This window comes from Somniosus microcephalus, chromosome 18, assembly GCF_052327205.1.
Source record: "Somniosus microcephalus isolate GS21.2 chromosome 18, FLI_Smic_1.0, whole genome shotgun sequence".
Lineage (NCBI taxonomy): Eukaryota > Metazoa > Chordata > Chondrichthyes > Squaliformes > Somniosidae > Somniosus > Somniosus microcephalus.
In genome coordinates this window covers 72,772,967-72,787,090 of record NC_141004.1, presented here as the reverse complement: position 1 = coordinate 72,787,090, position 14,124 = coordinate 72,772,967, and the positions used below count along the sequence as shown (strand labels likewise).

Sequence of the window (14,124 nt, the reverse complement as noted above, 5' to 3'; positions counted from 1 at the left end):
TGAATACAATACTTAGAGGAAATATTTAGTCAGAATGTTTACTACCTTAGAATCATAGAATCTTACAGCATAGAAGGGAGCCATCCGGCCCGTCATACCTAGGCCAACTCTTTGAAAGAGCTGTCCAATTTAGTCCCCCACCCCAGCTTTTTCCCCCATAACCTGTACATGTCCAATTGCCTTTTGAAAGTTCCTGTGGAATCTGATGCCACCACCCTTTCAGGTAGTGTATTCCAGATCATAACAACCCTCTGAAATATTTCCTCATTTCCCCTCTAGTTCTTTTGCCAATTATTTTAAATCTATGACCTCTGATTACCGACCCACTTCCCAGAGGAAAACAGTTTCTCCCTACTTGTTCTATCAAAGCCCCTCGTAATTCTGAATACCTCGATTAGGTCTCCCCTTAACCTTCTCTGCTCCAAGGAGAACAATCCCAGCTTCTCCAATTCTTGCCCTACCACCTTCAAGGCTTAGTATAAGAACATAAGAATTAGGAGCAGAAGTAAGCCATATGGCCCTTCGAACCTGCTCTGCCATTCAGTATCATGGCTGATCTTTGACCTCAACTCCACTTTCCTGCCTGATCCCCATATCCCTCGATTCCCCCGGAGTCCAAAAATCTATCGATCCCAGCCTTGAATATGCTCAACGACTCAGCAACCACAGCCCTTTGGGGTAGAGAATTCCAAAGATTCACAACCCTCCGAGTGAAGACATTCCTCCTCAGCTCAGTCTTAAATGGCCGACCCCTTATCCTGAGACTGTGACCCCTAGTTCTAGACTCTCCAGCCAGGGGGAAACAACTTCTCAGTATCTACCCTGTCAATCCCCCTCAGAATCTTATATGTTTCAATGAGATCACCGCTTCCTGGAAGCATGACTTCCTTGTTTTTGTATTCAATGCCCCTATTTACAAAGCCAAGTATCCCATACGCTTTCTTAACTACCTTATCAACTTGCCCTACCACCTTCAAGGATTTGTGAATATGCACCCCCAGGTCCCTCTGCTCTTGCACTCCGCCCCCCCCCCCTCAAAATAGTACCATTTAGATTATACAAAAGCAAAATACTGTAGATGCTGGAAATTTGAAATAAAAAGTTAACAATTTAGATTAAACTGCCTCTCCATGTTGTTTCTTCCAAAGTGCATCACTTCACACTTATCTGCATTAAATTACATCTGCTACGTATCTGTCGATTTCACCAGTCTGTCGATGTCCTCCTGAAGTCTGCTACTATCCTGCTAACTATTTATTGTGTTGCCGAGTTTTGTATCATCTGCAAACTTTGAAATTGTACTCCCTATACCCAAGTCCAGGTCATTTATATATAACAAGAAAAGCAATGGTTCTAATACAACCCCTGGGGAACCCCACTGCATACTTCTCTCCAGTCAGAAAAATATCTGTTCACCACTACTCTCTGCCTCCTATCCCTTAGCCAATTACGTACTCAAGTTACCACCATCCCTTTAATACCACGTGCTTCTATTTTCCAAATAAGTCTGTTATGTGGTAATATATCAAATGCCTTTTGAACCCTCTCTGTTACTTCATCAAAGAACTTAATCAGGTTAGATACTATTTGCCTTTAACAAATCCGTGCTAGCTGTCCCTTATTAACCCATGCTTGACCAAGTGAGAATTAATTTTATTCTCGACAATGGTCTCTATTAGTTTTCCCACCAACTGAGATTAGACTGATTGGCATGTAGTTACCATGTTTATCTCTCTCCCCTTTTTTGAATAGGGGTGTAAAATTTGCAATCCTCCAGTCCTCTGGCACCACTCTCAGAGCTTCTTCTATCAGCTTCCCTCAGCAACCTAGGATGCACCCAGCTGGACCGAGTGACTTACTAACTTTGAGTGATGCCAACCTATTTAGCACCTCTTTCCTATCTATTTTTATCCTGTCCATTATCTCTACTCTTTCCCCCCCACTGTAACATTAACTTCATCGAACTTATCGATCAATATCCACTGTAAGCCCACTGACTCCCACAGCTACCTTGACTACACTTCCTCCCACCCCACTTCCTGTAAGGACTCTGTTCTATTCTCCCAGTTTCTCCATCTCCGTTGCATCTGTTCCGATGATGCCACCTTCCATACCAGTACTTCCGATATGTCTTCCTTTTTCCTCAACCGAGTCCCCTCCACCATGGTTGACAAGAGCACTCGATCGTGCCGGTTCCATTTCCCGCACTTATGCTCTCACCTCTTCCCCTCCCTCCCAGAACCATGATAGGGTTCCCCTTGTCCTCACCTTCCACCCCACCAGCCTCCACAGTCAACAGATCATCCTCTGCCATTTCCGCCACCTCCAGAGTGATCCCACCACCGAACACATCTTCCCCCTCCCCTTTCAGCATTCCGAAGGGATCGTTCCCTCCGCGACACCCTGGTCCACTCCTCAATCACCCCCACAACCCCCTCTCCATGGCACCTTGCTGTGCAGGAGATGCAACACCTGTCCCACCATCCAGGCCCCCAAACACTCCTTCCAGGTGAAACAGTGATTTATGTGTACTACTTTCAATTTAGTATACTGTATTCGATGCTCATGGGGAGACCAAACGCAGATTGGGTGACCGCTTTGCGGAACACCTCCGTTCAGTCCGCAAGTGTGACCCGGAGTTTCCGGTTACCTGTCACTTTAATCCTCCGCTCCACTCCCACTCTGAGCTCTGTCCTCGGCCTCCTACACTGTTCCAATGAAGATCAACATAAGCTCGAGGAACAGCACCTCATATTTCGATTGGGCACTTTACAGCCTTCTGGACTCAACACGGAGTTCAACAATTTCAGACCATAACCTCTGCTCCCATTTTTTCAGATGGCAGCTGTTGATTATTTTGCTATTCCCATTTACACCTCTTCTAGACCCATCTTTTGTTTCTTTACTTGTCCCATTACCACCCCTTTTGCCATGCATCATCATTCCTTTGGTCTTTTAATTTCTCCTGCCTTCCACCCCATTACAGACCTTCCCCCTTTGTTCTTTCCTCCCCCCCTTTCCCTGTACTTGCTTAAAAGCCTGTTAAATCTAACATTTTCCAGTTCTGATGAAAGGTCATCGACCTGAAACGTTAACTCTGTTTCTCTCTCCACAGATGCTGCCTGACCTGCTGAGTATTTCCAGCATTTTCTGTTTTTATTAACTTCATCCTCTTCTTTTGTGAAGACCGATGCAAAGCACTCATTCAGTACCTCAGTCATGCCCTCTCCCTCCACAAGATGATTTAACTTTTTGCCCCTAATCGGCCCCACTATTCCTATAACTATCCTTTTACTTCTTGTATGTTTAGAAAAGATTTTTGGGTTCCCTTTTATGTTGCCCGCTAATCTATTCTCATATGCTCTCTTTGCCCTTCTTGCATCCTTTCTCAATTTCCCCCTGCACACTCTATATTCTGCCTGGTTTTCTACTGTATTCTGTAACAGACATGTGTCATAAACCTCCCGCTTTATTTTAACCTCATTTCCTTTGTCATCCAGTGAGCTCTAGCTTTGGATGCCCCATCTTTCCTCCTTTTACAGTAGAAATATGGTTGGTTTGTACCTAAAATATCTCTGCCTTGAAGATCTGCCATTGCTCATTTGCTGTTTTCTTGGCCAATCTTGGTTTCCAGTCCACCTGTGCTAGATCCCTTCTCAAATCGGCTCTCTTCCAGTTGGGTATTTTCACCTTTGATCCAGAACATACCTTGTGCTCAGCTTCAAGCCAGTTTGCATCTTTTATGCCTTTAACCTCTTGACTGCCTTTTACTGTTGTAGTACTGAAACTTTTTTATTCTTTCCCCCCACCCCCCTCTGATCACCCTTTAAACATTTTTCAGCATGTTCAACCCAGTGAGTCTTTCTCCCTGCAGGATTTGTAGAGATTTTGTTCCCTTTTAATTTTTTTATTAATCCATTTTAAGTCACATTTGTTTAGTCTGCTGTTTGATTTTTGGTATGTAGTTATTCTGCATGCTCAGCATTACATTTTACAGATGTTCCAATTATACAATTTATCCAATTGTCATGTAGACCATAAGAAGCTATTTCACCTTGTCCCAAACAATATTTCAGTGAGCGAATGGTCAATCTACAGGCTTTCTAGGGAGACAGTAAAAGCAGTTAGTATTGATTCATTCAAATGCAAATTAGATACATTTTTAAATAGAAAATAACACTTTGTGATACAGTATATGAGTAATTTGAGACATGTGGTGAGTGCAGCGCGCTGAGGCCGGGGAGGGAGAGAGAAACAGGTGACTTTGGACCTATGATTCCCAATGCTCTCCACCACTGGGGTTGCCTCGCCTCATGTCTGGGTGTGTTGTAGACTAATTGACAGATTACAATTAGTCAACAACTCCATTACTGTTACAATAGCAAAATACTGCAGATGCTGGAAATCTGAAATAACAACAGAAAACACTGGAAAAACTCAGCAGGCCAGGCAGCATCCGTGGAGAGAGAAAGAGAGTTAACGTTTCGTCAGAACTGGAAAAAAGCAGGAAAAGGAACAGATTTTAAAGCAAGTTTAGGGGCTGGGAAATGGGGGAGGGGATGAAAGAACCAAAGGGAAGGTCTGTGATAGGATGGAAGGCAGGAGAAGTAAAGAGGCATTAAGAGATATTCAAGAGCCATTATTGTTATATCATATGACTACCAGAATGGTAAAAGGCAAACTTGATGGACCTTGATCTATTCTCGCCTAGCAATTCCTGTTCCTAATTACGGATGAGGAACGGGATGTTTTTGGCCTACAGTCCCCCAACTACCAACCAGCAACTGTCTGTCGGAGGGACAAGTGAAAATTCCCTGTCCGAGCTACCACAGGCCAGAAGGGTTTCAGGTCAAGTCCCTTACAGACACCCCATCGCAGCCAACAAACCCACTCCATTGTGTCTTCCTGTGTAGATACCACTGGACTTCAGAAGGGGACATACAATCATTCTCCTGTTCATGGCACACAGTTGTCTTTTAGTTCCCTGGATACTGGAAGTGATGCAATCATATGTGGAATTGAAGAAACAATGACAGAACGTGGCTTAGCTGGAGGCACACTTTGTCTTCCACTTGCTGGAAGCGAGTAGGTTGGAGAGAAATCTGTATCCCCTCTGCATATGGTCACCAGAGCGTACTGGCTTCAGGAGCCCAGTATTAGCAATTGAACTTTGGGTCTACTCCATTATTGGAAGCCTCTTTACTTGCCTTTCTCACCACCACACCCCACCATTGGATAATGGAGGGGACCTGTCCCAAGCAGCACACCTTTGCAAAATGTGCTGGGCAGAAAGGAAAAGGGGAATATTATATTTTTGAATTGGAGATTTTTTAAAAATGGAATAGATCAATGAAAATGCAAGACTGCAGAGCCGGAATGTGAAGTCAAGGCATAGCAATAACCTCCCCCCCCCGCCCCCCAAGCCAGATAAATACAGAAAATTACATTCTCACTTCATAAGTACAAACCTTGAGCTGGAATGCAGGTCTGCCATGAAGGTCTGGATCCTACCATCTTCACTTCTTTTTCAAACAGATTGCTATTACAAACTGCAGTAAAAAACTCACTCTCATTGTCAGAATTCACCTGAATAGATAAGAGATATGAAGATCCGTGAATGCACGCAAAATTTATTTTCAACCAGGCTGGAGGGGTATGGCAGGGGAGAAAGAGAAAACAGTGGCCAATCACACCATATAATCTGACAGCAGTTAACAACAGATTAAAAATACGTTCAGGTTTGAGTGAACAGATCGGGGATGGTTGGACAGGCATGGATTATGTGGGAAATACTTTCCACTTGAAGAATGAAGATAATTCTACCAAATCAGTAATCTTCATCTTCATTCTTATCCTGCACATAATACCAGGACAATAATGAAGTAGTGTCTCCCACAGGGAGACCATTTTGCTGGTTGGTTTGATGAATTGGCCAAAGAACAGTTGTTTTTTGATCAGATGGGTATCTGACACATGCAGAAACCTTCACAATGCCCAAAAGTTTCCAAACCAAACCAGTGAGAAAGCCCCAAGTAGTTTGCATTTGCCTGCTGCAGAGTGCATCTTTTCTTCTTCAAAAGGGATGCACCACAATTACCCAGGCCTGAGGAATACAGACACAATTTGTTGAGAGCCAATGCTTATCCTCCATCCACCCCAAATGTGCACAAGTACTGTTGGGAGTTTAACTGGCTAAAACTGCACAGCTTACCAGCACAGGGACTGGTAAGTTATCATTTAAAGCATTGGGCACAACCTGTGAACTTTTGCACACACTTTCATTATGCCAAAGTTGCAAGGTACACCTTTCTTGAAGGTGAAGGTGGTCGGTTAGGGGATTTAAGAACATAAGAAATAGGAGCAGGAATAGGCCAATCGGCCCCTCGAGCCTGCTCCGCCATTCAATAAGATCATGGCTGATCTGATCCTAACCGCCAATCTACTATCACAGAACCATCTCCTGAATCTAACAGAATTAGACACACGAAATAGGAGCAGGATCAGGCTACACGGCCCCTGGGCCCGCTCCGCTACCCACAGGGCCATGACCGATCCGAACCTAGACTCATGCCCAAATTCCTGCCCGCTCCCCGTAACCCTTAATTCCCTTTACTTCTAGGAAACTGTCTATTTCTGTTTTAAATTTATGTAATGATGTAGCTTCTACAGCTTTTTGGGGTAGCATATTCCATGGACCTACCACCCTCTGAGTGAAGTAGTTCCTCCTCATCTCAGTTTTGAAAGAGCAGCCCCTTATTCTAAGACTATGCCCCCTAGTTCTAGTTTCACCCATCATCGGGAACATCTTCCCCACATCCACCCGATCCAACCCCTTCACAATCTTATATGTTTCAATAAGATCGCCTCTCATTCTTCTGAACTCCAATGAGTAGAGTCCCAATCTACTCAACCTCTCCTCATATGTCCATCCCCTCATCCCCGGGATTAACCGAGTGAACCTTCTTTGTACTGACTCGAGTGCAAGTATGTCCTTTCTTAAGTATGGACACCAAAACTGTACGCAGTATTCCAGGTGCGGTCTCACCAATACCTTGTACAACTGAAGCAATACCTCCCTATTTTTATATTCTATCCCCCTAGCAATGAAAGCCAACATTCCATTGGCCTTCCTAATCACTTGCTGCACCTGCATACTAACCTTTTGAGTTTCGTGCACCAGGACCCCCAGATCCCTTTGTACTTCAGTACTTTCCAGTTTCTTGCCATTAAGATAATAACTTGCTCTACGATTTTTCCTGCCAAAGTGCATAACCTCACACTTTCCAGTATTGTATTCCATCTGCCAAATCTCTGCCCACTTACTTAGCCTGTCTATGTCCCCTTGCAGGTTTTTTATGTCCTCCTCACTCACTACTTTCCCCCCCATCTTAGTATCATCTGCAAACTTTGATATGTTACACTCGGTCCCCTCCTCCAAATCGTTAATATAGATTGTAAAGAGTTGGGGACCCAGCACTGACCCCTGCGGAACACCACTAGTTACTGATTGCCAGTCTGAGAATGAACCATTTATCCCAGCTCTCTGCCTTCTGTTAGATAGCCAATCCTCTATCCATGCCAGAATATTACCCCCAATCCCGTGATTTTTTATCTTAAGCAATAATCTTTTGTGTGGCACCTTGTCAAATGCCTTTTGGAAGTCTAAATACACTACGTCCACTGGTTCCCCTTTATCCACCCTATACGTTACTTCCTCAAAGAACTCCAGCAAATTTGTCAAACATGACTTCCCCTTCATAAAACCATGCTGACTTTGTCCTATTAAATTATGATTATCCAAATGTCCTGTTACTGTCTCCTTAATAATGGACTCCAAAATTTTACCTACTACAGATGTTAGGCTAACCGGTCGGTCTATAGTTTCCAGCCTTCTGTCTACTGCCCTTTTTAAATAAGGGTGTTACATTAGCAGTTTTCCAGTCTGCCGGGACCATTGCCGAGTCCAGGGAGTTTTGGAAAATTATTACCAATGCATTCACAATCCCTACCGCCACTTCCCTCAAGACCCTAGGATGTAAGCCATCAGGTCCAGGTGATTTATCCGCCTTGAGTCCCATTATTTTACCGAGTGCCACTTCCTTAGTGATTTTGATCGTGTTTAGCTCCTCCCCCCCTTTAGCCCCCTGTTTGTCCAGTGTTGGGATATTCTTAGTGTCCTCTACTGTAAAGACTGATACAAAATATTCATTCAGTGTTTTTGCCATCTCCATATTTCCCACCATTAATTTCCCGGTCTCATCCTCTAAGGGACCAACATTTACTTTAGCCACCCTTTTTCTTTTTATATAACTATAAAAACTCTTACTATCTGTTTTTATATTTTTTGCTAATTTACTTTCATAATCTATCTTCCCTTTCTTAATCAATCTTTTTGTTATTTTTTGCTGTCTTTTAAAGTTTTCCCAATCCTCTATTCTCCCACTAGATTTGGCTACCTTATATGCCCTTGTTTTTAGTCGAATACTATCCTTAATTTCTTTACTTAGCCACGGATGGCTGTCTTTTCTTTTACACCCTTTTCTTCTCAGTGGAATATATATTTTTTGGAAGTTGTAAAATAACTCCTTAAATGTACACCACTGATCATGTATTGTCTTACCCTTTAATCTATTTTCCCAATCCACTCTACTCAATTCCGCTCTCATACCTTCATAGTCTCCTTTATTCAAGCTTAGCACGCTTGTTTGAGATCCAACCTTCTCACCCTCTAATTGAATATGGAATTCAACCATGTTATGGTCACTCATTCCAAGGGGATCCTTTACTAGGACATTTTTAATTAATCCTGTCTCGTTACACAGGACCAGATCTAAGGTTGCCTGCCCCCTGGTCGGTTCAGTTACATACTGCTCAAGAAACCCATCCCTAATACACTCAATGAACTCATCCTCAAGGCGGCCCTGCCCAATTTGATTTGTCCAATTAATATGATAGTTAAAATCCCCCATAATTATAGATGTTCCCTTATTACAAGCCTCAACTATTTCCTGATTGATACTCCGTCCAACAGAGTTGCCACAGTTCGGAGGCCTATAGACTACGCCCACTAGTGTTTTTTTCCCCTTATTATTCCTTACCTTCACCCAAACTGTTTCATTGTCCTGATCTTTTGACCCAATATCATTTCTCTGTATTACAGTGATTCCTTCCTTTATTAACATAGCCACCCCACCTCCCCTTCCTTCCTGCCTGTCCTTCCTGATCGTTAAATAACCTGGTATGTTTAATTCCCAGGCATTGTCACCCTGCAGCCATGTTTCTGTAATGGCCACAAGATCATACCCATATGTAGTTATTTGTGCCATTAACTCATCTATTTTGTTACGAATGCTACGTGCATTCAGATAGAGAACTTTCAAAGATGTTTTGTGACACTTAATTCCTGCTTTTGCCCTTTTTATTACTTTACCTTTTACTCCATACCTTCTGCCCCTTCCTGACACGCTCTGGTTTTTAATTTCCCCACTGCTACCTAAGTCTATGACCTTCTCTGTTGTCATTTTTATTATTTGCTCTCTAGGAACCTCCCCGCCACTAGTTAGTTTAAAGCCCTCTCTACAGCCCTAGTTATATGATCCGCCAGGACTCTAGTCCCAGCACTGGCCAAGTGAAGCCCGTCCCAACGGAACAGCTCCCTCCTGCCCCAGTACTGGTGCCAGTGTCCCAGGAAGCAAAACCCATTTCTCCCACACCAGTCTTTGAGCCACGCATTTAACTCTCTAATTTTATTTGTCCTAACCAAATTCGCTCGTGGCTCAGGTAATAATCCAGAGATTATTACCCTTGTGGTTCTGCTTTTTAATTTGGCCCCTAGCTGCTCAAACTCCCTCAGCAGAACCTCCTTCCTTGTCCTATCTATGTCGTTGGTACCAACATGGACCACGACAACTGGATCCTCCCCCTCCCACTCCAAGTTTCTCATTGGAGCCCAGCAGCCATAGATGTATAAAATAACTGTACTCTCTTAAGCACCATCCCCACGGTTTCTTATCCTTCAAATAATGCATGACTGCTACATAATGAAGGTATCATGGCTCCTCCCTAGATAATGGCCACTGACATGATTTTTTTGTGGTAACACTTGAACATTGCGTGCAAATGCACTGAGGCAGTGGGACTGATATGAACAGCCTAACAACCACGAGTGCCACCTATGACTTGCACCCTCTGCAGCTGATGCCTGCTTTTCACTGGAGAAGTGTTTAAGGTGTTGTCCTTTACAAGCATGGTGTTTGCAATGCAAACTCCCTGATGTGGTAGATAATCCCTACGGTGGATTGGAAGGACATGGTGGCATTCGCATTCATGCTGTGGTAACCTTTCCAAATCCCTGTTCCAGTTGTCTGTAGGTTATCCTGCAGTTGGTTTAACTCTGTGGCAGCTACTCTCTTGAAGAGGAGACAGGTCTTCTGAGATTCAAATAGGCATGGCAGGTTCTATAAACATGCAACCCTATGTAGGATAGGTGCGGACAAAATGCTTCAGATGTTGTTGCACCTTCATTTGTTGACCTCTCGTAAACGTCATTCTTTATCTCTGTGCACTGCTATCAGAATCTCAAAGGAATTTCTCTGGTTTCAGTTAAATGGCAGAAACAACTAAGAATAATTAAATGAAGTACTGGCGGGGGGCGGGGGAAGAAAACAGAAATCTGCAAAAATGGTGGACAATCCCAGGGACTAATGCATGGACCAAATGCAGTGAAATTAACAGAAAATGAATAACCTTAACAATTGAACAACATATAATCTATTAAGAAGCCTGCTTGAACAGGTGAAGACCCAGAATCCCCAATACACCCATTTTATACAGGCAAAGTGCACACTGCGCGAGAAACTTTGCCCTAACCCAGAAAATTTAGCATGGGGCCCAATATTCATATTTATTGTATTTAAGTGAGGTTCACACACTATCTAATTTCCTCCCCAAATGACTCTCTCTACTGTATCTGATGGCTCATTCACTTTGTGGCAGGTGGTGACAACCAACAGGAGAGAAAAACCTACTTGACCTAGTCCTCACCAATCTACCTGTTGCAGATGCATCTGTCCATGATAGTGTTGGCAGCAGCGACCAGCGCACAATCTGTAACCTCATGGCCCGGCATATCCCTCATTCTACCATTACCATCAACATAGAAACATAGAAGATAGGAGCAGGAGTAGGCCATTCGGCCCCTCGAGCCTGCTCCGCCATTCAATGTGATCATGGCTGATCATCCAAATTTAGTACCCTGTCCCTGCCTTCTCCCCATACCCCTGGATCCCTTTAGCCTTAAGAAATATATCCAACTCCTTCTTGAATATATTTAATGAATTGGCCTCTACTGCCTTCTGTGGTAGAGAATTCCACAGATTCACCACTCTCTGGGTGAAGAAATTCCTCCTCATCTCTGTCCTAAATGGCCTACCCCTTATCCTTAGACTGTGACCCCTGGTTCTGGACTCCCCGACCATCGGGAACATCCTCCCCGCATCTAGTCTGTCCAGTCCTGCCAGAATTTTATAAGTTTCAATGAGATCCCCTCTCATTCTTCTAAACTCCAGCGAGTACAAGCCCAATCGTCCCAATCTCTCCTCATACGTCATTCCTGCCATCCCAGGTATCAGCCTGGTGAATCTTCGCTGCACTCCTTCCATGGCAAGAACATCCTTCCTCAGATAAGGCGACCAAAACTGCACACAATACTCAAGATGTGGTCTCACCAAGGCCCTGTACAACTGCAGCAAGACAGCCTTGTTCCTGTACTCAAACCCTCTCGCTATCAAGTCAGGGGACCAACCCTGGTTCAATGAGGCATGTAGAAGAGCATTCCAGGAGCAGCACCAGATGTACCTAAAAATGAGGTGCCAACCTGATGAAGCTGCAACACAGGACTACATGCATGCTAAACAGCGGAAGCAGCATTCTATACACAGAACTAAGCGATCCCACAACCAACGGATCAGATCAAAGCTCTGTAGTCCTGCCACCTGACGTGAATGGTGGGGGACAATTAAACAACTAACGGGAGGAGGAGGCTCCATGAATATTCCCTGCTAACCATCTTGAGAGCATACAACACCTCTGTTGCACATCTTGTCAGGATACAAGAAAAGCTTATTATTTGCAAGAGGATTCCCCTGCTCACCTCAAATTCCTCCTAGTCTCTCCCCTGAGCAACCTTTCCCATTTTGCTATTTTATCAATCCCACTACAGGCAGTGGTCTCTGAATTTATTGTTCCCCCTAATCGGCAAATATGCCTTTCTCCTTCCAGTTTTAAAATAAAGACTCATCGCAGTTAAGAGAAAAGGTATAGAATAAATTTCCTTCCTGGGAAAGGGATGGCCCAACTACAAAGTACAGTATTTGCTTTAGTCTGGACTTACCTGCAAGTCACCTTCAGCCTCTCGTTTCTCTAGTTCAGTGGCAGCCATTTGTTTTGTAATTCCCTGCCAAGCCTGGGTTGCTACTTGTGAGGTAATTAGGGCCAAATGTAGTTCATCTGTGCTAAGAAGCTGCTTTGCCCGACGTTGCCAGTTCATAGCTCGTTCAAAAACATAATTTAGTGCTTCACCCTCTGGCAGTCTGACCGGAATCTTTTGTAGTGTTGAGAGTAGTGGGAGGATTTTCTCAAAGGACGGCTTTTCTGATCGCAGACAGAGTGGACAAAGCCAGGGCAGCTCCCCATGATGAGCACTGGCTGTTGAGACACAGCTGCAGTGGAACCAGTCTTTGCAAAGCTCACACTGCAGCATGGAGCCAGTTGCAGCCTTCTGACAAACACACACTTTCGTTTCCATACACTCTGAATCAGAGAGATACTTCATGGAGTTTGCTGTTTGGAGGGAGCGAAATGATTCAATTTCCTTTAGACTGGCTTCATTGAAAGTTGCCACCTATAAAATCAGAAAAATAAGTCACCTCTGTATGACATTTAATGACATTGTGGCAATAAGATGGCTCCTCATAAATCAGCTACATCATGACAATGAGCATTCCTGCCACCATCAGGTTTACTTCATGTATTTACCCCTCCCCAGCACCAAAATTGAATCCTCTTTCAGAAAGCACAACAAAACAATACAGTGGACTCCTCTTCCTGGGTACTATCTCTACATGAAAGGAATCTGCTGACAGTGCTGTGGCTACACAAGTAGAACAGAACACAACAGAAACCAAAGTAATTTACAGCACATTCAGCCCATCGTGTCTGTGCCAGCTCTTTGCTAGAGCAATTCAAAACTAATCCCAGTACTTTGCTCTCTTTGGACAGCCCTGTATCATCACCTGTTTCAAATATGTATCCAATTATCCCTTGAATGAAGCAATGGTGTCAAAGCATTCCATACTCCAACAACTCTGTAAAGAAATTTCTCCTAAACTTGCAACGGGCTCTGTGATAATTTTACATTGATGACCCCTCATCACTGACCAGAGGAAATAGTTTTTCCCAATTCACTATATCAAACTCTTCATAATATTAATCTCCCTTTAGCCTTCTCTGCTCCAAGGGGAATAGTACCAGTATCTCCTCCTAACTACAGTTTTCCCCATTCCTGACATCATCCTGGTGAATCTACACTATGGCTTTAATGTCCTTTCTATAATGGGGTGCCCAAAGTGCATGAAGTGAAGTGCTCAAAATATGGCTTAACCAATGTGTGATATCCGAGTGGTAAGGTCAGGAACTGAGATAAGCCAGACTTCAGGAACCAAAACTCAACTGTTTAATTATACATATGTAGCAGAGAAACATCTCTTACAGCTGCAGGCAAACACTTCCCAATTCTTACTGTGCGATCACCAAGATGGAGGATCAACCTCTGAGTCATACCCAGAATACCTTAATAAGTGGTGTGCCAGGACATTACCGTAATACTGGTAAATATGATCCCTTAATATTTGTCTCCATCTGGTGGATAACTTAAGCATTACATCCCAGATTACTATACAATGTCTTGTACAAAATTCATCCGTGTTTCTTCACACATACTCTATGTCCCATTTATAAAACTCAAAAGTCTATTGGTCTTTATAGCTTTACCTAGATGCACTTTCAGGGAATTATGCATTTGAACACCTAGAGGTCTCTGTTCATCTACACCCTTTCTTTCCATTG

The 14,124-nt window shown here is 43.5% G+C and overlaps 1 protein-coding gene across 2 annotated transcripts in view; it reads right to left on the bottom strand.

The window, feature by feature from the left end:
- LOC147105378 (lysine-specific demethylase 5B-like) overlaps positions 1-14,124 on the bottom strand; it is a 169,953-nt gene that overhangs the window by 17,549 nt on the left and 138,280 nt on the right. For both annotated transcript variants that reach the window (XM_086011674.1, XM_086011675.1), the window contains 2 exons: positions 12,392-12,901; positions 5,469-5,586 (listed from right to left, as the gene is read on the bottom strand). In XM_086011674.1, coding sequence (XP_085867800.1) covers positions 5,469-5,586; positions 12,392-12,901 — 628 coding nt within the window. The remainder of the gene's footprint in view (positions 1-5,468; positions 5,587-12,391; positions 12,902-14,124) is intronic.